Source organism: Astatotilapia calliptera, chromosome 2, assembly GCF_964374335.1.
Source record: "Astatotilapia calliptera chromosome 2, fAstCal68.1, whole genome shotgun sequence".
Taxonomy (NCBI): Eukaryota; Metazoa; Chordata; class Actinopteri; order Cichliformes; family Cichlidae; genus Astatotilapia; species Astatotilapia calliptera.
Window position 1 is genome coordinate 2,201,991 of NC_137423.1, and position 27,932 is coordinate 2,229,922.

A 27,932-nucleotide genomic window follows, 5' to 3' on the forward strand; every position below is an offset into this window, starting at 1 on the left:
TCTGGTAGAGCGTGCTAGCGGATCATCGTTATTACCGTGTTTTTTGGAAAATAAGTCGCTATTAAAACCTCTTTTTAAGTGTTGTGGATATTCTACATGGTTATGCTGAGGATATGTCGGCCAGTTTCCACTGGAAATACCTTTTGGTTAAACTGTCAGCGAGGAATTTGCATTTGCACTGTTAAATGTTTATATAACTTTAATGCAGATAAAAAACAGCTGCTTGTTTCAGTGAAAATACATTGATGTTTTTTTTTTTGCACCAATAAAGTTGTGGAGTTTTAAAGTACTTTGTCTGGCGTCAGTTATATCGTCAATTATATCGTTATGGCAAATTTCAAAATATATACCATGATAACTATTTTTGGCCATATTTCCCTGCCGTACTCTGAGTTTTTTTTAATCAAGTGAGCCAACTTAAACTCTGAAACAAATACTAAGGTAACACACTCTGAAACCAATCTGCTGGCTAGCACGTTTTCTCCAACAAACTAAGTTACGTGACATTGGTATAGGTTGCATTCACATAACATTAAACTCCACAGAGCCTATGCAAACAAATGCTGCACTCTGAATACAACTCAAGTCACAGCGAATGCACTCAGACCTGATTGAACTACATAATCAGCTTTTTCAGGACCAAAGTCTCAGTTCTGCATCAACTCACAGTGGAGCTACTTCTAAAACAGCACCTTGGTGTACATATGAAATGATGCACTCACCAAGCCCCATAGGAAAGCAGATGTTCCAAAAGCAAGACCCACTCTGAACCAGTTGGGGTTGGTCATATCAGGCTTGGAGCTTGTGAAAGCAGACCTGCAGCCAGCTGGAACAATGAGAAACCACAACAACATGAAAAACACGGTCTTTGTATGGGCAGCCAGTACTCATACAGTCCAAGTAACGGTAAATGGAATGGTTCTTATATAGCGCCTTTCTACTTCCCTGTTCATACAAGCACCTTTTATTAACTCTAACATTTACACACATCCACACTAACGGATACATTGGAGAACAACTTGGGCTTATTATCTTGCTTAGGGACATTTGGCAAGTCAAGGATCGAACCACCAACCGTGATTAGTAGATGACCTGTTAGATGTTTTTTAATCTTTACACAAAACAAAACATGCACTGAAAACCTGGGTTGAAAGCAGTTGCTAATACTTTACCAGTCTTTAGTTTTGATGTTTTATTTTACCCCTTAGTTATAAAGCCAAAACCAATTCATGCTACCAGAATGCTAAACTAAGCTAAGCTAAGCTAAGCTAAGGTCAGCCTGCAAAACAAACAGTCACTGTTTTAAATAACGAGCCAAATCACGTAGCCTTAAAAATTTTAACGACGATAATTAACAGCTTTTCGTGATTTTACCTCTGCTGACGAAAACAGCCCTGGACAGCAACCGGTTGAAAGTCATTTTCGCTGAAGAGAGCACCTTCCTCTCGACTCGCACGTTCGCACCGCGGTTGATTAAACTTCCTGTCAGACCTGATACCAAGATCACCGATAAATCAAACGACCACTCCGGAGCATCCTGCCCCTTTACTGGAAACAAACATTTGATTATGGTTAAACTGGTATCTTTATACAGACATAATCCAATTTTACGTTATACAATAAAATTAACGAATGAATTTGTCAGTTATTATATTTAAATATCCAGAAATTACTCTTTACCACTACAGTGAAAGAAATATCACTGCGTATAACGTGGTTTAATTGCGGTGTCATCTGATGCACGGTGAGGTGCCAGTCAAACGTGTGTTCGCCCACCACCTCCGACCTGTGAGCAGGCTCACAGAACAGGCTGACCCGGAGGAGAAGCGCGTCGGCCATTTTGCTCGGAAGGGGGCCTTGGCGTCAACACGTGAGAAAGAGAGGTGTCTCAAAAGATCGAAACAGCCTGGTCTCTCTACCTCAGCCAGGACATTATTATTCATGTTTAAACCGAAAGAGACATAAGAAGCTACTACAATGCCCACAATCACCCTGCCGCCGAAAGAGAACGCGCTCTTCAAAAGAATTCTGGTAGGTTAAAATACCCGAGATCACGTTAGCTTGCTGGCTAATGGTAGTTTGCCAAGTAGCCTTCAGTTGCGAGATCTACAAGAGACGTGCCAGTGAATTAGGGATGTGTTCGCTACGCCAGACACACTGCGATTAAGTCGGCAGTTTTATTAAGCAGTAGCTGGAACGCCGCGAAACCAGTCACGTGTTGTAGTTCTGGTGCCTGGCCATGGGGACGTATTCGGCTCGGACGTCTATGAGCACATTTGTCTCGGGTCTGTTTCCAAAACAGTTGCACCTTGTTGGACTAGTTAAGTCCAGCGGCTGCAGGAGCTGGTCAGCCCAGATGGAGGTGCGAGGAGCTTCCTCTCACTGCTCTACTGATCATTTACAGTGTCGCATAGATAAGAAGGCGCAGCGGTTTATTAAATACAGCAACGTGAAAACCGGCACATCGAAACACGTCAGCCGCTTCTGTTATAGTTAAGAGACTCGAAAACACGCATGCATGTTGATGCCCTCTGCTGCCGTTTGACAGCTCCTCGCTGTGGCGTTACACTGCATCAGACGCATTATCAATAATAAGCTTTAATGACGGTTTGAATTGAAATATATGGAGAAAGCATAAAGTCTTAAAAACTGCTGTAAATGTTCTGCAGGCAGGTCTGCGTGGTCACAATAACAGACCCTTGCGCTGACTGTACGGTGATGACATTTATGTCACTGGGCCGTGGGGATCCTCGCAGACTTGTTGATGCTGCTTTAGGAGCATGTGGTGCTTTTCCTGCTGGCTGGAGGAAGGACAGAGTCACTGGAACAGTGTTTTCTTTTGCAGACCTACAGTAATGTACTGTTCGTGGACTTTAAGATGACTCGCTGCAGTGTCAGGCACCTGATATAATGTGCTTTGTCCTTTTTCACAGAGGTGTTATGAACACAAGCAGTACAGGAATGGTCTGAAGTTCTGCAAACAGATCCTGAGTAACCCCAAGTTTTCTGAGCATGGAGGTAAGAACCTGATGCACCGTGCTCACTGTCAGCCTCCAGTCGTTTTAGGGGTGACGTGATATTTAATGATATTAACACAATGTGACACAGTGATCATTGTGTACATTTGGTTGCACTCCCATACAGTGGAATAAGCACCAGAATCCCAGTGTGAATTCATCCAGGAACACTGGGATTAAACAGCTGTAAACAACTGCCGCTCTTTCTAAACTCCTACATTCAGTATTCTAAAGTTTAAAACTAAAAATGTTGCCAGTAAAACTTTGGGTCTGTTATCTTGGACACTGAATTAGTATTAAAATTCATTCTTAATATCTGCACCATCATAACGTTTTCAGCAGCACAGACACTTTGCATCAAAGCACAGGCCAAAGTTCAGACTGCTTGCTTTTCTTTATTGCTGCTGCCACACATGCTAAGGCTTACAAACATTACATTGCTTACATTAAGATTCTTTTATTTGACTTTGACCTTTGATTCTGCTTCAGATTTTTTCTCGGACCTTTTAAAATGTATTTAATTTTGCAATTAAGAAAATTATTTCTTCGAAATGTAAAATTTTAAAATGCACATAAATACATTTGGAAAGGTCTTTTTTGACAGATGTTTGCAGCTGGATGCAGTTTCTATAATGGACCCAGAGCAGATCACTCTGAAAGACCTGCGTTTTTTTTGCTCTTTTGAATATTTATTATTGCTCGTTAATAAGAGAGAATTTTTTTTATCTGATTACTCGATTAATTAATGGAATTATTGATGGAGTACTTGCTTAATAAAATAATTGATAGCTGAACCCCTGATAGTTGAATGTATGAATAAAGAAATTAGTGGTGGCTCAACCCTTTTGCACTCTATGTAAATGTCTTCATTTCCAAAAGAATGTCATGCTTGGAATAATTGCTGCCTGTGGTACTTTGAAAAATCCCAAGTGGAGTCACATGTTCAGAATCTTGATATTGAAAACTGTTCAGTTCAATATTAGTTATGTTGCCGACGACAACAACAGAACCGTAAGTGAGCAAAAACTGGGAATAAGATGGTTGCGTGTCATAAGTATCTGTTCTGCTGATATCTTCCCCTCACCGAGTTTCAAATTGATACCATCGGTGTATTTACTAATAATCCTGGACAGTTTGGTCAAGGTCAGAGGTCAAGGTGTCTGAAAGTCCTGTGAAGAACTCTAATAACTTGAGAACAAGGTGATTAATGCCATAGGTGCACCTACCAGGAGGCTGACGAGTTCTGCTCTCCACCACTAATATGTTGTCTTACTGTTAGGGTAAGATCATTCCCAGCTCTGGCTTCAGGAGCAGACAGACTTTAATGAAGTCCAAAGCAGTAAGGAAGCTTCGTCACTGTTAACGCCTCCATGATGAGCTGCGATTCAGACTGTGAGCCAAAGTTGATCAGTTATTATCACAGCACAGAGGTTCCTGCATCATCTGGAAAGCCTGGAGCCCAGAGGAGTGCAGGCTTTTTAATGCAAGCTGCTGAGGTTTTACAGTTTGACGAAACTCAGTAAAGATATAATGAGCAATGTTTAACATAAAAGCTGCTAAATTACTCTCTGCACATATCTCTGTGAAGAAAGTAACATTTAAGAGTGGTGAAATGCGTCACATCGTGTCAGCTTTCTCTGAATGCGTCACTCCTTCCTGCTCCAGAGACGCTGGCCATGAAGGGTTTAACTCTCAACTGTCTGGGCAAGAAGGAGGAGGCGTACGAGCTGGTGAGACGAGGCCTGCGCAACGACCTCAAGAGCCACGTCTGTATCCTTTCAGTGCTCCTGCCTTTGTTCAGCTTAACAGCAGCTGCTGAATCCACTCTGAGAAACCTGTGAAAAATGTCTGCCTGAGTTCTCATATGAACTCGTGTAACGTGTGGGTAACTGTGTTTATGCGTGATTTTCTCTGACGCTCTGACCGTGCCAGGCTGGCATGTGTATGGCCTGCTGCAGCGCTCAGATAAAAAGTATGACGAGGCCATCAAGTGTTACCGTAACGCTCTGAAGTGGGATAAGGACAATCTGCAGATTCTCCGAGACCTCTCCTTGTTGCAGATCCAGATGAGAGACTTGGAAGGATACAGGGTGAGGAATGACAAATGAGACCGTCTGAATCAAAAGATGGCCGTAGAAGGCTGACGCTGGGCAAACTGATCTCGTGCGTCAGTTTCCTTTTTAGCGTCAAAACACGGAAAGTCGGATTGTAAACACGGACAGTTGTGGACTAACATTGCTGCTTCCGTGCGCATGGCGCCTCTTTCCCTCTCCAGGAGACTCGGTACCAGCTGTTACAGCTCCGCCCAGCCCAACGAGCTTCCTGGATCGGCTATGCAGTGGCTTATCACCTGTTAGAGGACTTTGACATGGCTGCAAAGATTGTTGAGGAATTCCGCAAAACACAACAGGTGAGTAGCTCTGGATAAGAAGGCCTTCGTGACCTTAACTAAGCAGTGATCATTTAAAGTATTCGAGCTGTTGCAGAAAAAGCCTTGTTCTCATCGACTTCTGGAAGTCTGCACGTCTTTCTGCAGCTACACTTGCTGCCACTTGGTGGCAGGTTTAAGGGACATCTGCACGGGCTTCATTTTTCTGACCAGGAAGTTAGGCTCGTCTGTTTGGCTGTCTGTAGTGAGAAGCAGCAGAAGGTCTGATCGATGCATTAGTGTGCACTCTGGGGTGTCCAGTCCATCCAACCTTCTAGGAAAATTACTACTAATAATAAAAATAATATACGTGAAGTTCAAAGTGAAACATCCGGCCTAATATGGGCATTTCAAGTCCATGTGGCAATGTATCATTTTTTGTTCCTTTTTATGTGCGTTGTTTTTCAGACATCGCCTGACAAAGTGGATTACGAGTACAGTGAACTGCTGCTGTATCAGAACCAGGTCCTAAGGGAAGCCGGGCTGCACAAGGAGGCCTTCGATCACCTCAACAGCTACGAGAAACAGATCTGTGACAAGCTGGCTGTGGAGGAGACCCGAGGTGGGTAGTGCAGTGTCGTGCTGCTCACTGAGTGTTTGCAGGTGGTAAACCAAGTCAAGTCTGCAGCTTCTGCAAATGTTTTTCAGCTGCTGTTCATAAGAAAATGAATTATCAGCTTCACTGGACTTTAGCGCCAACAAAATAGATTTGGCACACAAGAATAAAGCACACTCAGTGTACTGTGTGTAGTTAGTGGGCAGCACTGTTGGCTCACAGCAGGAGGTGGGCTCCTCACAGTCTAAAGACGTGCAGTTAGTGGGGTTAGCTGTGAATGTGACTGTAAATGTCTCTGTGTTAGCCTCGTGACATGTGATGTCACCTCGCTCCATGTGATGTCACCTCGCTCCATGTGATGTCACCTCGCTCCATGGTGCCTGGGATTAGTCCCAGCCCTTCCCTGCTACGCTCATTCCTTTTCAGTTTCACTTTATTTCTGAAGCGCTTTAAAACAATATAACAGCTGTACACAAAAATAAAAGAATAAAGCAGTACAGAGTAAGAGGTTTAAGAAAAGGTGTGTTTTTAAATGGGTTTGAGAAGCAGCAAGAGATGGAGCCTGCCTGACCTGCAGTGGCAGACGAAACTGCAGAGGCTCCGTCTGGTTTTATTAAATGTCTTTGTGACAGTGAAGAGCACCTGGTTAACTGAGGAGCACTGACGGCATGTGGGAGGGAAGCAGCTCAGACAAATAAGAAGGGAAAGACCATTAAGACTTAATGGGAAGCCAATGAAGGGACACTGAACCTGGGGTAATGTGCTCTCGTTTGCTTGTACCGGTTTAAAATCGTGCAGCAGCATTTTGTACCCGCTGCAGACGTGACAGGGAGGCCTGGCCGAGTCCAGTCTAAAGAGAATCACAATAATCCAGGAGAGACGTGATGAATGCATGGATCGGAGTCTCCAGGTGGCATCTAAACAGGACCGGCTTAAATTTTGACAGCTGCCCCCACTGCTCCAGTGTGGAGATGAGGCTGTGTCAGAAGCAGCTGTTAGATCTTAAAGCACAGGTAAAAGATAAGATAAGATAAGATAAGATAACCTTTATTAGTCCCACACGTGGGAAATTTGTTTTGTCACAGCAGGAAGTGGACAGTGCAAAAGTTATGAGGCAAAAATTAGAATACAATAAGAATAAATACAGTACACAGCTGTACAGAATAGAATAAAATAAAATACTATATACAGTAGAATAAAATAAAATAAATATACAATAAGATAAAAATAGAATACAAATACAAATACTATATACAACTGAGTAAAAATACAACGATGACAGAAAGGATTATTGCACTTAGTATTATTGCACATGTGTGGATGTGTGTGCTTGATCAGTTAAAGTCTTTATTATGGAGTCTGACAGCAGTGGGGAGGAAAGACCTGCGAAATCTCTCCGTCCCACACCGTGGGTGCCGCAGTCTCCCACTGAAGGAGCTGCTCAGTGCTGTCACAGTCTGCTGCATGGGGTGGGAGATGTTGTCCAACAGGGATGACAGCTTAGCCGCCGTTCTCCTGTCACTCACCACCTCCACTGGGTCCAGAGGGCATCCTAGAACAGAGCTCGCCCTTCGGATCACCCTGTTCAGTCTCTTCCTGTCCCCAGCAGAGATGCTGCCGCCCCAGCAGACCACACCATAAAAGATAGCAGAAGCCACAACAGAGTCATAGAAGGTCTTCAGGAGTGGGCCCTCCACTCCAAACGACCTGAGTCTCCGCAGCAGGTACAGCCTGCTCTGCCCTTTCCTGTAGAGGGCGTCTGAGTTATGAGTCCAGTCCAGTCTATTGTTCAGATGAACACCAAGGTACCTGTAGCTGTCCACAGCCTCAATGTCCATACCTTGGATGTTCAGTGGTTGCAGTGGAGAATGCTTGTGCCTGCGGAAGTCTACCACCAGTTCCTTGGTTTTACTGGCGTTGATCTGGAGGTAGTTCAGCTGGCACCAGTCCACAAAGTCTTGGGTCAGACCTCTGTACTCCTTGTCGTCCCCATCAGTGATGAGGCCGACTATTGCAGAGTCATCAGAGAACTTCTGCAGGAAGCACTGGGTGGAATTGTGGGAGAAGTCTGCAGTGTAGATGGTGAAGAGGAACGGAGCCAGAACCGTTCCCTGTGGGGCCCCCGTACTGCAGACGACCCTGTCCGACACACAGCCCTGAGTCCTCACATACTGTGGTCGGTCGGTGAGGTAGTCCAGGATCCAGGTAGTGAGGTGATGGTCCACTCCAGAGTTCACCAGCTTGTCCTTTAGAACCGAGGGAAGAATGGTGTTGAAGGTACTGGAGAAATCAAAGAACATGATTCTCACAGTGCTTCCAGCGGTCTCCAGGTGAGCGAGGGAACGATGTAGGAGGTGAATGACGGCATCATCCGCTCCAATGCCAGGCTGGTAGGCAAACTGAAGTGGGTCCAGTGATGAGCTTGTTAGGCGCCGAAGCTGAGCCAGGACCAACCGCTCCAGGGTCTTCATCAGGTGGGATGTCAGAGCCACCGGCCTGTAGCTGTTGAGGTCCTTGGGGCGTGAAGTCTTTGGCACTGGTACAACACAGGAGGTTTTCCAGAGCTGTGGGACTCTTCCCAACCTCAGGCTCAGGTTGAAGAGGTGCTCCATCACCCCACACAGTTGGTCCGCGCAGGACCTGACGACCCTCGAGCTGATGCCATCTGGGCCCGCTGCCTTCTTGCCATTAATCCTCCTCAGTTCCCTCCTAACCTGGGTGGTTGAGAGAGACAGGCTGGAGCCTTGTGTTGAGTGTGTATTGGATGCTGTTGTTGGGGGTGGGGAGGAGTGAGCAGGGTGAATAGAGGAGGTGGGAAGTGTCTGAGGTGGAACAGCAGCAGTGGGGGTGGGTGAGTCTGCAGCCGATGTTGCAGACTGCCTCATGGCTGAGTCAAATCTGTTGAAGAAATGATTCAGTTCATTTGCCCATCTCACGTCCCTCCCAGGCAGAGAGTTCTGCTGTTTGTGGCCCGAGATGGTTCTGAGGCCTCTCCAGACTTCACCAACGTTGTTTTGTTGAAGCTGGTTCTCCATCTTCTGCCTGTAGCTCTCCTTCCCTTTCCTTAAAAACACTGTTCCCAGAATCCATCGCTAAAAAGATGTCATTAAAAACTCTTAAAAGAGCAGATTTGGTGCTGTGGTGTGTTTTAAACCCAGACTGGAACATTTCCAGGTGTAAACAGTACCTTTTTTGGCAACTTGGAGGGCGACAAAGCAGAAGGGTCAAGGTTTCATCAACAAAAGAAACCCGGCCTTCAGCAAACAAAAGGGGAAAGAGACAAGAATGGCTGTGGGTGTCGTTGGTGTTAAAAGTGTGAGACCTCTGAGTCAGCGAGTGTTTGTGTTTGCAGGAGAGCTGCTGCTAAAGCTGGAGAAACATCAGGAGGCTTCAGAGGTCTACAGAAGACTCCAGGAAAGGAACCCAGAAAACTGGGCCTACTACCAAGGCCTGGAAAAGGCCTTAAAGCCAGGTGAGGACTTCCTCATCCATCACACTTCTTCTGTTGTTACTTATTATAATGAAGGCGTTGTCGTCTCCCTGCCTGGCTGCTGCACAGGCAGCGTGGACACAAGTTTGTGATTGCAATCACGTGGAGAACAAAGCAACGTTGAGTCTCAAATTTATGCCTGTTAGAAAAATTCCCTTATGAAGTGAGACGCAGAGAGTAGCGAGCTGCATTTATTCTGTGTGCAAGGAAACAACAGCACATATAATGAATGTCTATGCACGTGCTGGTCTTTGAGTCCTCCGGCAGAGTAGAAAAGCACTATATAAGAATCAGTTTACCATTTACTCCTGCTGAGCTTTAGAAAGGATCCTGGGAACAGATATGTGCCTCAGGGACACACAGAGCTCTGCACAGCTTTAATTTTAGAGAGTGTTGCATAACTTTTTCTAGAAATGCATCTACTAAAAGTTCTGATCTCCAGTCTGAGGTCCAATCTCAGTGACTTTGACCCCAAGTTCAAAGGTCAAGTTTTCAAAAAATCCTGTGAACGTGATCTAGAATTTTGAAATTGATGCTCCAGGTGTATCTACTAGAAAGATGACGGGTACCACTGGCCAGCACCAGTATTTCCTGTGTTTGTGGTTATTAGTACTACAAATACTCTGTTGTACTTGCCCTGCAGTTATGATGCTGTGCTTCCTGGTAGAGCTGTGCCATATCACACAGTCCTAATGAGAAGATAATAATAGTTGATTGTAAAAGTCTCACACACATGCACACAGATCAGGGGGAGGGGTCTGTGTCTGACAGTCAGACTCGGACAGCGAACAGAAATAAGGAGGAATAATAAAGTGGCAGCTGGTGAAAGTCTCCTGCTCAAGAACAGACATGCCAGCAGAACGTTTCCTGTTTCCTTTGGTCTGCTGAAATCTGCAGTGGCTGTAAACAAAAAGCTCCTTGAAACCACAGATATTTCATCAGAATCTCTGCATTTGAAAGTGCAGCTCTCATTTCATCCAGTGCATTTCCCAGTCCCTGATATGGTGGTTTTAGAGATCTTAGCAACTTCAGAATAGAGTGCAGTGTTTTCCCAGAGATGTTTGAAGCTGCGGTGCCAGTAAACGCAGCTAGCAGCACCGCAGGCTGGAGATGTCTGCTCGGTCATGGACTCTGTTGGTGCAAAACCTTTGTTGCTGTCTGATATATGCACCTAATTACAACAGGCAGCTCCTCCAGAGTCCAAAGAAGTGCTCACCCTGCACCCGTTTGAAGCACCTCTCACACACAGTGTAGAATCTGGATGCCTCGGTTTCATTAACACTTTGGTCCATTTTTCTGAAAAGGTCGGGGATGAACTTTGGTGCCACCCTTCCCGGCATGGTTCCACTGCTCTCACCATGGAGTCAGGAACATGACATTTCATTTTACTCAGTGGCGTCTGTGGATTCACACACACAGCTGTTCCAGGCCTTAGTAAGTGGGCCTTGTTGTTGAGTTTCTCTATCCATTTTCTTTTTTTTGCCATGACCTTCATATCGTTTCTTGTTAGAGCTCACATGTAGGGCTGTTCGATATAACGATGTATATCTGATGACGATATAAAAACGTCTGTCGTTTCATTTCACGCTATCGTTTGTTTCGTGGTGTCGCAAAACAAACTGTTTACAGCAATATTTCTCATGGTTCTGATGTCACTGTAGTGCCTATATTCATTTATTAAACGTCTCTCTTTCTCTTATATTTAATATAACCACACTACAGAAGCGCCTGTTTTTATGCATCGTCGATGCAACAACGACGGTAAAACCATCGCGTGTCCGCTTGTTTATGTTCCACATAAACCTTTCACAATAAAGCTCAAGATCCTGTTGAGACTTTTCAAAATAAACTGAATCACGTGAAAGAGCAGATTATTTATAGATGAGAAGCAAAAAAGAGCCGCCAGGTGCTAAAAAATAAACCGTAGACTCAAACGTTAGAACAGGCTTCTCCCCGCAGCACGCCGTGTAATAAATACTCACAAAGAAAACGGCGCCGTTACAACTTTTGTCTAAAAATGTGTCGTTTCATGCATCGGTTAAAACACTCGACTCCAGCTACACGACGCGCAGCAGGAAACACTTCACACAAGTGGAGATTCACAGAGTTTACAGAAAATGTTACATTTGTGTGATTTATATTGTTATCGGGACGATAGATGTCTTATATCGGGAGATGAGATTCTGGTCATATCGCACAGCCCTACCAACATGTTTTTGTAGAACTGCTCATATGTTGGGCATTTTGCGTGTGGAAAGTAGAGTTTCAGGAGTCTGTTTAAACATTTTCTGGTTGTTTTTCTTTTTTTAAGGTAAATTTTTTTTGCCTTTTCGCCTTTATTGGATAGAGACGGTGTAGATAGACGGAAAGCAGGGAGCAAGAGAGGGGAGGACGTGCAGAGGGTCGGACTCAAACCCGGGCGTACTGCTCTCCGGCCATACGACATATGGTTGCCTGCTCATCCACTGAGCTACGCCGGCACCCCTGGTTGTTTCTTTTTTGAGAACTGAGGACATCTGATAACTGCATGTTCATTTCTGTCACAAACTGGAAAAGTAGCTTTGGTCAGTTGCAAAGTTTGTATCTGCTGTGCACGGGGTAAGAGGGTCCTAACAGGAAGAAACCTCCGGCAGAACCAGGCTCAGGAGGGGCGGGGCCATCTGCTGTGATTGGTTGGGGTGAGAGAAGGAAGACAGGATAAAGAGAGACAGAGATTAATAACAGATATGATTCAATGCAGAGAGGTCTGTTAACACATAGTGAGTGAAGAAGAAGCACCCAGTGCATCATGGGAATCCCCAGCAGCCTACGTCTATTGGAGCACAACTAAGGCTACGTTCACACTGCAGGTGAAAGTGCATCAAATCCTATTTTTTTTTTAACCCTCTGCGACCCATCTATCCGATCATGGTGTGACAGTGTGAAAACCACAAATCCGATATTTTCAAATCCAACCTGGGTCACTTTCATATGTGGTACTGAATGCGATACATATCTGATGTTTTAGAAAGCGACTGCTGCTCACTGACACAAGACAGACGCCGATTATCAGCAACGCAGAAGCGCCTGAGAACACATGGCGAACGCTTCCTGGCCATCCCGTGTAGATGTCAGTGAAACTGTTGGGAAGACAACGTTGGAGAAACGTGAACATTTTCTTTGTACTGTATAATCTGCAGATTCTGACAGAAATCTGCAGCTATCCTTTGAAGCAGCGCTCCTCTAAAACAGCAACAAGGATCATTATTATGCAAATAACAAAATAACTTTATAACTTAAAGCAAAATTGGGAAACATAAAGTCCGAAGTCTTTATATTAAGGCCATCAGTCAAACATCCTGTTGCTCTGGGTCTAAACAGAGCGCGTCGTGTGTGACGTCTTCTTTTGTGCATGCGCCGCTTTGAGCGTTCACACTAGAGTGCGTTTGCTGTCGCATTTTATTTGTACTGTGAACGAGCAGACAAAAAAAATCGGATTTGATCAAAAAATCTGAATTGAGCATTAAGACCTGCAGAGTGAACGTAGCCTCAGGGAGGATTCAGGGTCACCTGATCCAGCCTAACTATACGCTTTAGCAACTGAAGACTTGAATTTCACCTTATTCTTTGCTGTGTGTCCTTCTCTCTTCTCCACTACTTGCACACTTTGTCCCAGTTAAAAGCCCGTCTGCTTCTTTCACAGTGGGTGTGAAGGTCCTCCTCCTGGGGTCAGGGTGGGGCTCCTGTGGGTTTGAGCACTAACATTTTGTTCACATTAAAACTTTGACATTTTGCACAATGACAGGTGATACTGTGAAAATGACAATTTTTATTAACATTTCTACTACTCGTGGTCATTTAAGGGTTATTAACCGTTATAGATGAACATTCTTAATAAATGACGTTAGAATAAGCACAAAACTGTCCATCTGTCTGTCTCGAGTCTTCAGTGGTTGTACACGCTGATCCACTTCATTTCTGGAGGCTGTTTTGATACGATTCAATAAACTGAAGCCTCTGTCACAATCTGCACTGGACGCCTGAATGTAGCACAAATATCCACAAGCTGTGAGCCCATGTCTGCTGCTCTATGCTCCAAACTGATGTCTGAGCTCGTCCCAGTCCTTGTGTACCTGCTGATGCTCGAACAGCAGCATGGAGCCATGGCGCCTGCTCTTTGTGCTGTAATAATGTGGGGAATGTGGTCATAGCACACTCTTAGCTCCTAACAGCCACGTTCATCCCTTTGTAGTTACAGTTTGTTGTCCTCTGTGGCTGCGAGATAATGCACCATTTGACCACCAAACAAACTGAACTCAGCAGATATCCTGAGTGAGCAGAAGTTTGGATTGTCTGTGTGAATTTGTGATATTAACTGACCCCTGCAGCTTTAGTTGACCATTTCCTCCTTTCTCTTCAGGCAGTTTAGAGGCGCGGCAGAAGATTTATGAAGCGTCCTGCATAAAGTTTCCTAAAGGCCTCGTTCCCCGAAGGCTGCCTCTCAACTTCCTCACTGGTAAACCTGGATTTTTGGCAAATACACCTTTTCTGTCTGTTATGTCTTTTATTTTATTAAATACCAAATCACAATGTTGTTATTCTCACACTTGTGTTTACTGCTTCTGTGAGGTGGTGTTTTTATTTTTTAAATAAAGAGAAAAAATTAGCTTATGGCTGTATCTGTGTCAGTGCGTAACACGATGGACCCAGCATGTTTTTATCAAGTATGCGCTGCCCCTGAAGTTTAGGGTTTGTACAAAGTTGCCATCAACAGTTAGAATTCATCACAGCAAACAGGAAGGAATCAGCTGCGGCTCAGAATAGGCGACACTCATGACCTGGGATTTGTTGTCTCTGTATTTGGTGCGCTCAGAATTAGCAGAAACAAACTGATTAGTCAGCTTATGAGTGTAACTCACATTTTAGTGACAGCGTAAACCTCGCTGTGTGTTTGCTGTGTGTTTGTGCTGGCCAGGGGAGAGGTTTCGTCAGTCTCTGGACAGCTACCTGAGGATCAACTTCAGCAAAGGCTGTCCTCCCGTCTTCACCACCCTCAAGTCCCTTTACAGCGACAAAGAGAAAGTACGTTTGTGGTGCTTAAAACGTAAGTCTGTTTTGAAAATGTTCTTTAAAATAAAGGGATAATAAAGTTGTTTTCTCTACGTGCAGGTCACAGTTATTGAAGAATCAGTAGTTGGCTATGAAACCTGTTTAAAAAGCTGTCGAATGTTTAGTGAAAATGGTGAGTGCTAATTGGTTATAATGGTTTCCATCATCTCCAGTCTCCATTTATTTATTTGAAAGTTTGTGACTTGAACCAAAGCTCAGTGACAGCTGTACTAAATGTGTGCACAGATGATGGGAAGGAGGAACCCCCCACCACCCTGTTGTGGGTACAGTACTTCCTGGCACAGCACTTTGACTTCGTCGGCCAGCCACGCCTGGCGCTGGAGTTCATTAATGCAGCCATCGACAGCACACCTACGCTCATTGAGCTCTTCCTCATCAAAGCCAAGATCTACAAGGTGTGGTGGAAAGCTCTGCACACACAGGTGTTTTTGTTCACTGTGTGATCTTTCCATGTCTGCTAACCCAGCTCCTCTGCCCTCTAGCATGCAGGCAACATAAAAGAAGCAGCTCGGTGGATGGACGAGGCTCAGGCCCTGGACACTGCAGACCGCTTCATTAATTCCAAGTGTGCCAAGTACATGCTGAAGGCTGGCCTCATCAAGGAAGCAGAGGAGATGTGCTCCAAGTTCACACGAGTAAGCAGATGGCATGTTTGAAATGTTGCCAAAGTAATAAAACTCCAGCATTGTGTCAGTGATCGAGAGGGAGGAGTCATTGGGACGGGGAGTGTGGACCTGAGCTGGTGTTGTTTGGCCTTCCAGTTTGTACATAGCACTCAACAGCAAAGCCTATAATTGAAGTTAAGAGATTATATATCTGTGTGTGTGTGTGTGTGTGTGTGTGTGTGTGTGTGTATACATATATGTATATATATGTACTCGCCTCTGCATCATTATCCTTCAAGCTCGGGTCCTCTACCAGAGGCCTGGGAGCTTGAGGGTCCTGCGCAGTATCTTAGCTGTTCCCAGGACTGCGCTCTTCTGGACAGAGATCTCCGATGTTGTTCCCGGGATCTGCTGGAGCCACTCGCCTAGCTTGGGAGTCACCGCACCTAGTGCTCCGATTACCACGGGGACCACCGTTACCTTCACCCTCCACATCTTCTCGAGCTCTTCTCTGAGCCAAAAACCCGTGTGTGTGTGTGTGTGTGTGTGTGTGTGTTGCCTTTTGCATCACTCTGTGATTAAGGAGCTTGGAAAGAAAAGCGTCTGGACTTCTGTAAGTTGCTTGAAGACGTTTCACCTCTCATCCGAGAAGCTTCTTCAGTTCTATGAGTCACATGGTGGAGAGTCCCAGATTTAAACCCCGTGGGAGTGTCCCCCCAAAGAGGGACAACTTAAAGAAGTCCAGACGCTTTTCTTTCCAAGCTCCTTAGACTACGATGCCCTTCACAGACATCACTCTGACACAACAAACCTGCTGTACAGGGTCAGTGCAGCTGTGACTGAAATGCTGTCAAGTTCAGCTCAAAGCTGAAAAGATCAAAGATGTGATCCGTCTGTTTGCATGAAGACAAAACACCAACCTCGTTGTCTACGTAAACCTTTTCTTCAGCTACTCAGCTTCAGCTTAGCACCAGCACATATCATTTTCCTCAGTTTGTCTTCTGGTGGCACAAAGTAAGTTTGGAAGTTTGTGTATTTCAGGAAGGCACGTCGGCAGTGGATAACCTGAACGAGATGCAGTGCATGTGGTTCCAGACAGAATGTGCGTTGGCCTACAAGGCGCTGAACAAGTACGGAGAGGCCCTGAAGAAGTGCCATGAAATTGAGAGAGTGAGTTCATTGTTCATATTCACACGTTCCACCCAACTGCTAACGACAAACGTTCAAACCTTTTCTACAACATCCTGCTACCTCTCTAGTTCAGGTGACAATCTCTGGCTTGAAGACAAATAAAAGATTTCCAAAAACATCATAGATTGCAGCACAGTCTTACCTTTCAAGTTCAGCTAATTTCCACAAAGTCTTAATCCAAGCAACTGAGACGACCTAACGTTATCATAACGATCAGAAGTTTTCTGATCACCTGCTGATCAAAGCTGCCCCCTTCTTCTCCTCATCAGCATTTTGTGGAGATCACTGATGACCAGTTTGACTTCCACACCTACTGCATGAGGAAGATGACGCTGCGCTCCTACGTGGACCTGCTGAAGCTGGAGGATGTCCTACGGCAGCACCCATTTTATTACAAAGCTGCTCGCACTGCAATACAGATCTACCTGACCCTGCACGACAAACCTCTGACTGATGACAGCAAGGAGAGCCAGGCAGACACGGGTCAGACTCTATGTGCACGCGCAGCACGACTTTGATTTACAAGTAGCTCTTTTAACGATGTTATGAACTGGTTCTTATCTTTCTACCCTATCTGAGCACTCAACTTTACACAGCTTACCTCATTCACCATATCACACAGGCAAGTTCTTCCTGTCTACCATTCATACACATTCATACTCAGATGGATGTGTCGCAATGCAAATTTAGGCTTAGTTTGTTTGTAAGGATATTAGGCTTGCAGGGATTGAAGCACCAACCTTGGATAGATGGCTTGATATTTAGCTTCTGAAATACAGATTGTTAAAGAGTTAAAGATGATTTTAACTTTCAGAACACTCGTGGGGGGTCTTGGCTTTTTTAGTCTTTGCTTGCAAAGATGTGTAACTTTCATACCACTCAGAAAACAAAAATGGATGCATTTTCCTGCAGAACTTGTGTAAAACTATCTCTGTACATGAAAACAGCATTTTCAAATTTGGGACATTGCACAAAATGTAAAAAACAAACAAAACTGAACTAAAACAAACAAAAAAGCCATTGACAGTTCTGAGTTTCAGAATCTGATATGTTCACAGACTCGATCCACAAGCTTAGGCTGTGTTCTGCAGTACAGGCCTGCACACATAGCCAAAAGCTTTGGCCTGGTGTCCTGTACAGCAGCGGTCTCCAACCTTTTTTGCGCCACGGACCGGTTTATGCCCGACAATATTTTCACGGACCGGCCTTTAAGGTGTCGCGGATAAATACGACAAAATAAAACTAGTACCGGTACCGAAAAAAGAAGATTTATTCATAACACACGTGAAAAGACCCAGGGAAACCTAGTAAACGATAAAAACGATAACAAAATAACGCTGAAAACCGATAAAAACCCTGAAAACCAGACATTTCACACCTGAACCTCAACTCTCGCGGCCCGGCACCAAACGACTCACAGACCGGTACCGGTCCGAGGCCCGGGGATTGGGGACCGCTGCTGTACAGGGGTTAAGCCCGAGTTCTTTACTAAATCAAATTTTAAAACCAGTCTTTCAGTGTACAGTCAAGTTGAGGTCTGTTCTGTCTTCAGACGTAGCAGACATGCAAAGCTGGAGTATAAGGCACTGCATTATGTCATAACACTGGTTTTCTCTTTCTTCTCTATAGAAAATCTGACAGACAAGGAGCTGAAGAAACTGCGCAATAAACAGCGAAGAGCACAGAAGAAGGCCCAGTTAGAAGAGGAGAAGAAGAACGCAGAGAAGGAAAAGCAGCTCAAGAACCAGAAGAAGAAGAAGGAGGATGATGACGAAGAGATTGGAGGGCCTAAAGAGGAACTAATACCAGACAAACTGGCCAAGGTGGGCAGATGTTTGCAGCTGGTGCAGCTGCCCTCAGTCATACATGTTACTAATGAAACAACTCCTCCTTCCAGCCGGAGAATCCTTTGGATGAAGCAGTCAAGTTCTTGATCCCACTTAAGAACCTGGTGCGGAAAAAGGTTGAGACTCATCTGCTGGCTTTTGAGATCTACTTCAGGAAAGGTGAGACGGGCTTCAGCACAAAGACTCATCTCAGTTTGTACTGTTGTATTGCTATTCCAGTGTCCAAGTCCATACTAGGTGTTCCAGAAGTATCTTTGGCTTATTGTCACAGTAACATGACGTGCAGGTTTAGTGTGGAGCAGCGTTTGCTTTGATGCTGCAGGGTCTAACTGTAGATGAAGAGGGAAAGTGTGGGTGAGGGCATGCAGATGAGTCTGCATGCCGCTCTGACTCCCATGTCCCCACCCTTTCTCTGACTGCTGTTGAAGTTCTTCTGGAGGATGAACTTGAAGTTCTCATGGTCCATGGCCTCTGAAATGCCACGCTGGTACTGCAGTGCACTTGTGCCCTCACTATATTTGTGGGTACACCATGCCTGTCAAACATCCTGTCCTGCTACCTGATTGAACTTCCTGGTGTTTTTCACCAGTTCCTTCCAGAATCTCCTCCAGCAACGGCACAAATCAAAGCACAGTCGGACACATTCCCCAACCTAGAGGTGCAGAGAAACATCTACCTGATGGTATCTCTCACCTTCATGCTCCTTCAAGCTCAGGCTGCCCATTAGGAAGGTGACGTGTCAAGTCTCGAGCTTATTTCAGTAGCCAGGGGTCAGACTGCAAGGGCCTCAACTGTTGACCACAACCCAATTCACTCAGGTGGTGAGCCCCAAGAAGGCGGGCCCATGTTGCTAATTTGTGCTGCACCTTAACATGACTCTGTGGGCTAAGGCTCTGCCACTAGACCCTCTCCTTCATGGCCTGGTTCCAGAGTGAGGTGGAGATGATAGTCACCTGAATGAGAATCTGAAAGGCACAGAAGAGCACTAGGATGGAAGAGATTGACTCATGGAAAACGAGAAAGCTTAAGAGATGTAATAATAACTAGCAGCCTGAACATCTAGAAATGAAGGTAGATGGAGGAATTCAGAGTTCGACTTTCTTACATTCTGGAAAAATGACAAAAACGTTGTCCCTCTGTCTTTCTCCAGAGAAGTACCTGCTGATGCTGCAGTCCATAAAGAGGGCTGTTCACATAGAACCTAATAATCCATGGCTGCATCAGTGTCTTGTCCGCTTTTTCAAAGGAGGTAAGTGTGACCTTCTGTGAGCTACGTGAACTGCTGTGATTGTCTCGGGGTATCACCGTTCAAAGCTTCACTGGGCTGTCTTATATACTTACAGTGAGTGGGAGCACGGATCTGGCAGAGGCAGTGAGAACGGTGCTGAAGCACGAGATCTCCAGGCTGTTTGGAGAGAGCAGCCCTCAGAGCTTCAACAAGAGCTACCTGAGCCAACACTCCAACTCCATCCCACACAGACTGGCTGGTACGCAAACCTGGTGGTGAATGTTATGACCCACTGTGGGCTCAGACACTGTGGGGTCAAACACTGTGGGGTCAGACACTGTGGGGTCAAACACTGTGGGGTCAAACACCGTGGGGTCAGACACCGTGGGCTCAGACACTGTGGGCTCAGACACTGTGGGCTCAGACACTGTGGGCTCAGACACTGTGGGGTCAAACACTGTGGGGTCAGACACTGTGGGGTCAAACACCGTGGGGTCAGACACTGTGGGCTCAGACACTGTGGGCTCAGACACTGTGGGCTCAAACACCGTGGGGTCAGACACTGTGGGGTCAGACACTGTGGGGTCAGACACCGTGGGGTCAGACACTGTGGGCTCAGACACTGTGGGCTCAGACACTGTGGGCTCAAACACCGTGGGGTCAGACACCGTGGGGTCAGACACTGTGGGGTCAGACACTGTGGGGTCAGACACTGTGGGGTCAGACACTGTGGGCTCAGACACTGTGGGGTCAGACACTGTGGGGTCAGACACCGTGGGCTCAGACATATTAGAAAACGTGTCTGAAAGAGAATCTTTAGAAGTGACCGCTTTGGGTCAGGCCACAGGTCTGTTATTATGAACAAAGAGTCCTTTTTAAAAAACATTTTTTACACACAGCATAAGAGGAAAATAAGTACTGTGCTGAAATCTTTTGTTCACTCTTTGAAACCAGGCTGTAATCTTTATAAAGATGGAGCATTAGTCCTCCATGTTTTCTGAAGCTGCTGTTTTACTCATTTTCACTTCAGTCTTGAGCATTTTCAGCATATTTCAGTTAAAGTTGCTAATTTTTTGAGTTTATTGGAAAACGGATATAGGATCATAAATACACACGGTGCGTAATTACATATGTAATTGCAATTTCCAAACACATGCAGCACACCAAAGACGAAGGGTTTCAAAGTGTTCTCGTGCTAATTTAAATTCAGGCCTGCACCTTTAGACTCAAGATATGAAGGATCATGTATTGCAAATGTAGTCCTGATGTTATTCTACTCACTTATTGTTAGCAGATTAAATATGTGACTCTCTGGGCAGCTGACAGCAGGTTGCTAAACAAGAATAGCTGGTTATAAGCTGATATTGCTCTTAGCTTATAAACCCTATAAAATCATGCCAGCTAATGTTACCCTTTTTTTTGGTATCTAAAAATTAAACTTTCCCCCTGATAAACAGTTTAATTACATTCTCACACCATATTGGAGTTTACTCACCAAGCATCAGAGTCCAACAAAGTTAATTTCACTTCAAAGACTTTTCACTAATACCGGCTAACAGAGGCTAATAGTAGCTAACAGAGACTAATAGTAGCTAACAGAGGCTAATAGTAGCTAACAGAGGCTAATAGTAGCTAACAGAGGCTAAGAGTAGCTAACAGAGGCTAATAGTAGCTAACAGAGACTAATAGTAGCTAACAGAGGCTAAGAGTAGCTAACAGAGGCTAAGAGTAGCTAACAGAGGCTAAGAGTAGCTAACAGAGGCTAAGAGTAGCTAACAGAGGCTAATGGTAACAAACAGCGACTAATAGTAGCCCTTACTAAGAGTTCAGGATATTTTCAACAACTTGCCTCTGTATTGCTGTCATCAGTCAGAAATGAGCTTCTCTGACTTCTCTGTTCAGACCTGTTTACTGATGTTGAGCCTGTCACACCAGGTCTCCCCATGTGCTTCAGAAAAACCCTGAAACATGCTGAGTTTTGTACATGACCAGAAAGAGTGAATCAAGTTGCCAGTGACAGATTTGCATCTCTGACAGACGGGTGAGATGTTGGGGTTATGAAACCTTTCTGTGGAGTAATGTGGCATCCACTGCACGTGACTGTGACAGGAATAAGGAGACTTATCAGCGTCAGTATTGAATTTATTCATCCGTGGTGTCGAGTTGGGCACGTTTGCTTTTTTTAAATATATAATCTCAAATTTTTAAGTACCAGATGCAGGGATTTTGTAAATATTCTCTAATTGTGTGAACGACACAAATGTATTTTCTATCTAAAGATCCCAAATGTTACACATGCCTTTCTTTTTGCAGACTGTGAGTTTAGATCAGTTTTCCAATTAGTTTCAAAGAATGATTTCCACAAATTAGAGCATCATAAAGTACATATTGGCAGCCTTAATGTATTGTTTTGTCTATCCATCAGATTCTCAGTGTATTTAATAATAACAAACCTGTTACTAAAATATGATTTAACTTGAGTAGGGTGATGGAGATCAGCAAGCAATGTTGTTTTATTCTTATGGGATAGTTGTTCATACGCAGCCACGCTGGGCAGGTGTGCAGTGTGGACCGTTTTCCCACCATGTGAGGATGGACAATCCCAAGGGAAAAACGCCAACTTCCTCTGATTCTGGCAGATAAGTCTTTGAAATTCTGACTTCTTTGTAATTTTCCACTCTCAACAAGAATTGGCCAAATAGGTGGCAAAAATGTGGCAGAACAATAATTTTAGTTAATTATTTTAATTTGACATCCTCGTACCAGGATGGATGCCCCGCTTTGCTTGCTCTCTTATTTTGCCAAACCAGCTGTGGAAGGTTCTTCTGGATTGTTTGTTGTGATTCCCGTCCATCGCTGTTATGAAAGGGACGGGCTGTAAATAAGTAACATCCACCCAAGAGGAGACCGGCATACATCTGCTTACCTCCATGTATAGAAAAACCAGAAACTGATTTGGTGTTAAGAGAGAGGGGACTTAGAGACATGTCAGAGAATGTCATCACGAGATTATCTCAACTGCATGTAATGTAGTTCTGTAGCACATAAAGGAAGAAAAGGGGACAACCTTTGTTAGAGTAGATCGTTACACTGTTACAAGAACAATGAACAACAGTTTGGCTTCTCTCTGTTAGCAGATGTAGACTTTTACATTAAAATTGCTTCAGAATATACGATCCACAGATACGTGTTGTATACAGTCGTGATGTGTACCAATCTATTCTATAAATGTGGGTCCAAAACCAAACTTAAAGGGTGCGTCATGTCGAACGGTTCTATTTCATTGAATGACTGATTCCACTGTTTGTCCTGCATACAAAATGTTGACAAGGTGACACAAATTAAATACGTGTGCCTGCCTGGCATAAAGCCAGTGTGGTCTGATGGATAATTTCAGTCTATTAACCAGTTTTTCTTTTGGCAGTAACAAAGTAGGACAGCAGCTAAACATTTCATAGAATCCAGTGTTGAAGGCATCTGGTTACTGGCTTTATTATCTAAGTGGGAAGATATTATGGTTTGTATTTCTTTCAGCTCAGTGTGAGCATGTAAATTAAGCTGAATCATCAGATATTGTGGGGAGCACTAACAGCTCAAAGAATGCATCCCCAAGTTTACCTGCTTCACCTTGCAAATGGAAAACTTTTGCATAAAAATAATCAAAATCTCTGTTGGTTTTATCCAGGATTGTCAGAAAACTGCCGTTTTGTCACTTTATCCTTTGTGTAACCTTAAATGCTCATGAATGCTTTAATTAACAGGCTAATACTCAGCGGAGTTTAGCCCCAAACTCAGTGCTTCTGTGCAGGTCTGCAGGAAAATGCACAGTTAATGTTTGTGGAACTAAACAATCCACACTGGGGAATACAAGCTAACTAGAGATGGAAACGTGTACAAAGCATAGGACAGCAACAAGGAGGAAAAACAGGGATAAACAAAAGACAAAGACTGCAACTATAACAGAAGGTTTGGGATTGAAAGAGAGGAAACACCTCGGGAACACAGCTGAAACTGATAAGAGACCACGAAACTGAATACTACTGAAATAAACCTGAATACTTAACAAATGGGACGGGGATTACCTAAATAAAACAGGGAGACAAACATCACTGACAGAAACGTGACACAACAGGGCGAACACGAGGGAAATGATCATATAAAACTAGGCAGAAAGACTAGAATAGAGAACCGTTTCATGGTCTCAGAGAGAGTGGAATCGATAGAGATCGGATCCATCGATCAGAAAGACTGAAGAGAACAGAAGGATGATAGGGACGTCAAATATGATCACATTTATCAGCGTTACCTTTCACTGAATATCTAATCTTCTCCAATTTTAGACGTGGTGTCACTGAGTGCTGGAGGGAGCTTAGTTGACTTCTGCTGAAGGAGAAGACGATGTCTTGCCAGTAAGGAAATAAACGCCAAAATGTTTCATTGGTTAGAGGTAAACCAGTTATAGTCGACTGGGAGCCTAAATATGGCAACACGGGGGAAGGTCACTGAAAGGATCTTTGTCGTGGTATCGAAATAATTCTGCCAAAAGCGAGCGAGGAGTGAGCAAGAGAAGAGCACGTGTCAAGTTGCCCGATGGCTTTGTCGCAGTGATGACACTGGGATAGATTTAGAGCAATGGACTCTGAGGGTGCCATGATGCAAGGATTCCTTATACACTGTGAGCAGCACTGGGAACAGTTTATCCTGACACTTTTAAAGTGGAAACAGGACCAGGAGACTTATTACTTTGCATGCTTCTCATGGCGACAGTGATTTCGCCATGGCGTCAGGTTTTTTAGCAGCGTCCGAGTTTATCATGGGGAAATTGAGACGGTCTAGAAACAAACTCATTTCAGTGGAGATTTAGATTTATATAAACAGCATTAAATGAGTGAAAAACTTCCTCGTGGTGTTACACGCTGAAGGAAGGTTCATCCAGGTGCACTGAAACACAGTTCAGTGTTACTGACGCTTCCATTACAATAACTGGCCGGCGTTGCTTTTGTGAGCGATTATTTTGCCGGTCGCCCGTTCTGCCTGTTGGTCGCGTTCTCATCAGTGTCGTTTTTCCTTTTGTTAATTTTTGCTTCCTCAGGTTTGGTCAGAAACAATAATTCAGTAACACATTTGATGATTAAATGGTGATTAAATGGCTTTATTCCATTGAAAATGTGAAAGTCAGGTGTAGTTCCCTGTACTCCAGCTGAGACCAACCTGAACCCCGTTCAGAGTCCGACAGCCTCCTCCAGAGTAATTCAAGGTGGATGTTTCTCACCCAGCATTGACAGCTCTGGGGTGGAGCTGGATCCGGTCCCAACCGTAGCAGACGCCCGCTGGCTGTAAGGACGAGGACTCCCTTACTGTTAGTTATATTATAATTTTATAGCACACCTTTCACTTAATTAAGGGCACTTTATCACTTTAACCATGGATTTGCACATAAGAAGTTTAATTATTTATTGAATATTTATTGGGAATTTTAAAAGCAGTTGGTAGCCTTGTTTCAGATCCTGCACAGCTGCTCCTCATCAAGGAACGTGGTGGTGTCTGTGAAAAGGACGGTGACTGAGAGAAAATAAGCTTTACCAGTAAGAAGTAATGCAAACGTGTGTGAAAAATGTAGAATTAAAGGTGATGCAAAGAAGTGACTGTAAGATGTGAGGACTCACCTTTCTTTCCTGTGTTGTCTCCAAGGTCCAGACACCATTTAAAGGTTCTGGGAGAGACCGTGGGTTAAGGGAGTGTGGGCAGTCTTTGTGCTTGGATGTTTGGGTTTTTATAATAAGGGCTTTGGTATAAGATTAAAGTCAAATATCTGTTAATATGAAAGTGTGAAATGTATATATTTATTTATTCTAATTGATATATTGTGTAATGTGGTGGAAGGTTGGGATTTGAGAATTTACCTGTGAGTGGAATAATGGTTTAGTCTGTGACAGCTGGAAGTACTTAAGGCTGCCAGTTGTCAGTAGATGAAGTGTTTGTAAGGAGAGCTGTATGCAAATTAATACTTGTTCCACTGCACTTGCCCTGGTCCATCTCACTGTGATTCCAGCCGCTAAGGGCCGCCCTGTTACACCAACCATGGTCATCGTGGGTACCGTCCAAATGTCGTGTCTTCGATGTCTTGGCTACAACATGTTTGTCCTGTCCTACCCACCAGGCTAGGATCATTCACGTGATAGGGGGGGTCAGCATATTGCAGCCAACCGAGTTCTGTTTTCTAACTATTGGTGGGAGTTTGGTACGCTGTAACTTTAAGCCTCTTAACACTAGTGTATGTATAAGGGAAGAGTAACTGTTTGTCTAAACACAACAGTAGCAAAGTGCCAAAAGTCAATTTAAATGGTGTTTCTGGCACTTTGCTTCTGGCCATTTGTTCCCGTTTGTTTAAATGTGGAAGACAAGTTTGGCAGGTTTAAGATGATGTTTTTGCACCAACATGGTCAAAGAGCTGAAACAAACGAGCAAACAAAACCAAACAAACCTGGCACTGTGTGCTCCCCGTCCTTTATACAAACACAAAGCAGTTTGACTGCACGCGAAGCGGTTTTACGTTCGCCTTTATCCAAACCTTAAATGTTCAAATGGACTTGTTCTTACACAGCTTTGTCTCCTCCAGCTGAGCACTTTATACAGCTCTACATGTTTTAATATAAATATAATCCAGGAAACGTGGAATAACACTTTGATGTTGTCTCCAGTAAGTGAACATTTTAGCAGCAGCTTAGCCCTCAAACGTTGCACACCAATGACTGCACACATGTTTAAGCTTAGTTACTAGTTTGCACTTGAACATGTATGCATTTGTAAAACGTTTGAGATCCCTCCCCTTACCATCAACGGGCTTCTACTGATCCTTTATATTTCAAAGGTCATGTTATATGTTCATGTTAAATTAAAACGGCATCGTGTCATATTTATGTTTATCGATCATATTGTGAATTTTAGGGTGTTTGAGAGTAAAAAGGGAAAAATATGAGTACTCAGATTTGCTCAGGAAATCACTTTGGTCCCATAGAAATGAATGTAAAACAACAAACGTGTGATGCTAGTTTGCAACAGACGCTGTTTACAGACATTTTGAAATCAGGTGCTCTACAACCCGGCGGGTCGGTGTTCCCTTTAATATAATTCTTATATTTGAACTATACAATAGGAAATGCTATAATGTTAATAAACCCCTAAAACTCATATTTTGTCAAATCTTTCAGGAGGTAAATTTCCAGATTGGCCTCTGCAGAGCCTCAGACCTCATTATCAAAGCGCTCGTCTTGACAGAGAACAGAGCGAAACCCCTCCTGAGGTGGTGTTAGAATATCCTTTTAAAAATAACTGTTTCTGAACCGTTTCATCTACAACGAACTAGAAAGGAGCTCGCCACAGAGCGCTGGCTGTGTCGGATAACAAAGACGGTCATATTGCTTTTCATGCTCGTTCGAATTGTGCAGATTCTGTCAGTTCGTACGTGATGTTCAGTGTTGTTTGAAATCATTGTGTGTCGTCTCTCAGCCGCTAAGATGATGGTTTACCTGGAGCCTTCTTCTGATAAGATGGCGTGTGAGATAGCTACAGCGCTGGACGAGTCGCTGGCTGGACGAAGCATTCAGGTTTGTGGTGCTGTCCACAGTGACGTCACACAGCAGCTTTGTGTCCACTGTAGTTGACTTTGTGTGTGTTGTGCTGCAGATCTGTGCCGAGGTCCTGGAGGCTTTGCGTGACGGCCAGCTAGGTGAGGGTCAGCAGAAGGCAGCTGAGGCCTATCGAGCTGCCTGCCATAAAATCTACCCCTACAGCCTGGCCTTCATGCCGCCTGGTTACCAGGACAACAGCACCGTAATCAGCTCTAATGGCGACCTGTCGGCAGGAGAGCTCGATGACATTGCGAATGAAATGTGAGACGTGATGAGGAGGAGAAGCGAGCATGTTGCCACACGCCGTAGCCCCTCCCAACAACAAACAAACTCCCTGACATTGCACTGAGCTGGATGGACCGAGTGCCACAGGAGACACAGAGACCTTTTTTTAACAAAACTGTTGTTGAGTACATGTAAAACAGAAAAAACACGAATACGTTTCGGGAGGCTTGAAAGGATTGTGGGAGACGTGGACCTCCTGGGTAAATGGCTTCTGTAAACACAGTCTAGGCTTTTATAACTCCTGTGTTTTCATGCCATCTTCTTCTTGTTGGTGCAGCTGCTTCTCAGATTTTTAAAAGTAATTTATATATTACAAACTGATGGATTAATAAAACAATGTTTGCAAAACTAAACAGTACTCGTGATGGCGTTAATGATGTTTGTGTGCTCAGGTAAGTGACATCACATGCAGCCTAGTGCCATGACTGTTTGTGTTGGCTGCCTCAACAAAACCTCAAACCCCAATCAGAGGTCATGGCTATGGATGCCCATTTCCACCACACAAAAAATAAAAAATTCTCCATAACTCGAAATTTCGAGTCAGC

At 44.3% G+C, this 27,932-nt stretch overlaps 1 protein-coding gene and 1 long non-coding RNA gene across 5 annotated transcripts; one reads left to right on the forward strand and one right to left on the reverse strand.

Annotated features, from left to right (window-relative positions):
- The first annotated feature begins 1,803 nt into the window (after nucleotides 1-1,803).
- naa15a (N-alpha-acetyltransferase 15, NatA auxiliary subunit a) lies at nucleotides 1,804-27,740 on the forward strand. Of its 3 annotated transcripts, none has more exons than XM_026181421.2 (20): nucleotides 1,804-2,031; nucleotides 2,934-3,018; nucleotides 4,683-4,787; nucleotides 4,950-5,107; nucleotides 5,293-5,427; nucleotides 5,854-6,007; nucleotides 9,354-9,473; nucleotides 13,891-13,986; nucleotides 14,446-14,552; nucleotides 14,640-14,712; nucleotides 14,826-14,995; nucleotides 15,083-15,235; nucleotides 16,247-16,375; nucleotides 16,666-16,879; nucleotides 18,026-18,219; nucleotides 18,294-18,402; nucleotides 19,394-19,492; nucleotides 19,587-19,730; nucleotides 26,981-27,078; nucleotides 27,158-27,740. In XM_026181421.2, the coding sequence occupies exons 1-20, from the start codon at nucleotides 1,978-1,980 to the stop codon at nucleotides 27,365-27,367; spliced, it is 2,607 nt and encodes an 868-aa protein (XP_026037206.1). In that variant the 5' UTR covers nucleotides 1,804-1,977; the 3' UTR covers nucleotides 27,368-27,740. The 3 variants fall into 3 exon arrangements, with proteins under 3 accessions (XP_026037206.1, XP_080165101.1, XP_080165103.1); XM_080308975.1 differs by lacking the exon at nucleotides 1,804-2,031 and adding an exon at nucleotides 2,342-2,362; XM_080308977.1 differs by lacking the exon at nucleotides 1,804-2,031 and adding an exon at nucleotides 2,697-2,852.
- On the reverse strand, nucleotides 12,102-14,530 carry LOC145432270 (uncharacterized). 2 transcript variants are annotated; one of them, XR_013912555.1, is made up of 3 exons: nucleotides 14,390-14,530; nucleotides 13,090-13,213; nucleotides 12,102-12,151 (listed from the first exon to the last, which is right to left on the reverse strand). It is a non-coding gene; the product is annotated as an uncharacterized LOC145432270 (long non-coding RNA). The 2 variants fall into 2 exon arrangements; XR_013912552.1 differs by having other exon boundaries at nucleotides 12,102-12,154.
- Nucleotides 27,741-27,932: the final 192 nt, after the last annotated feature.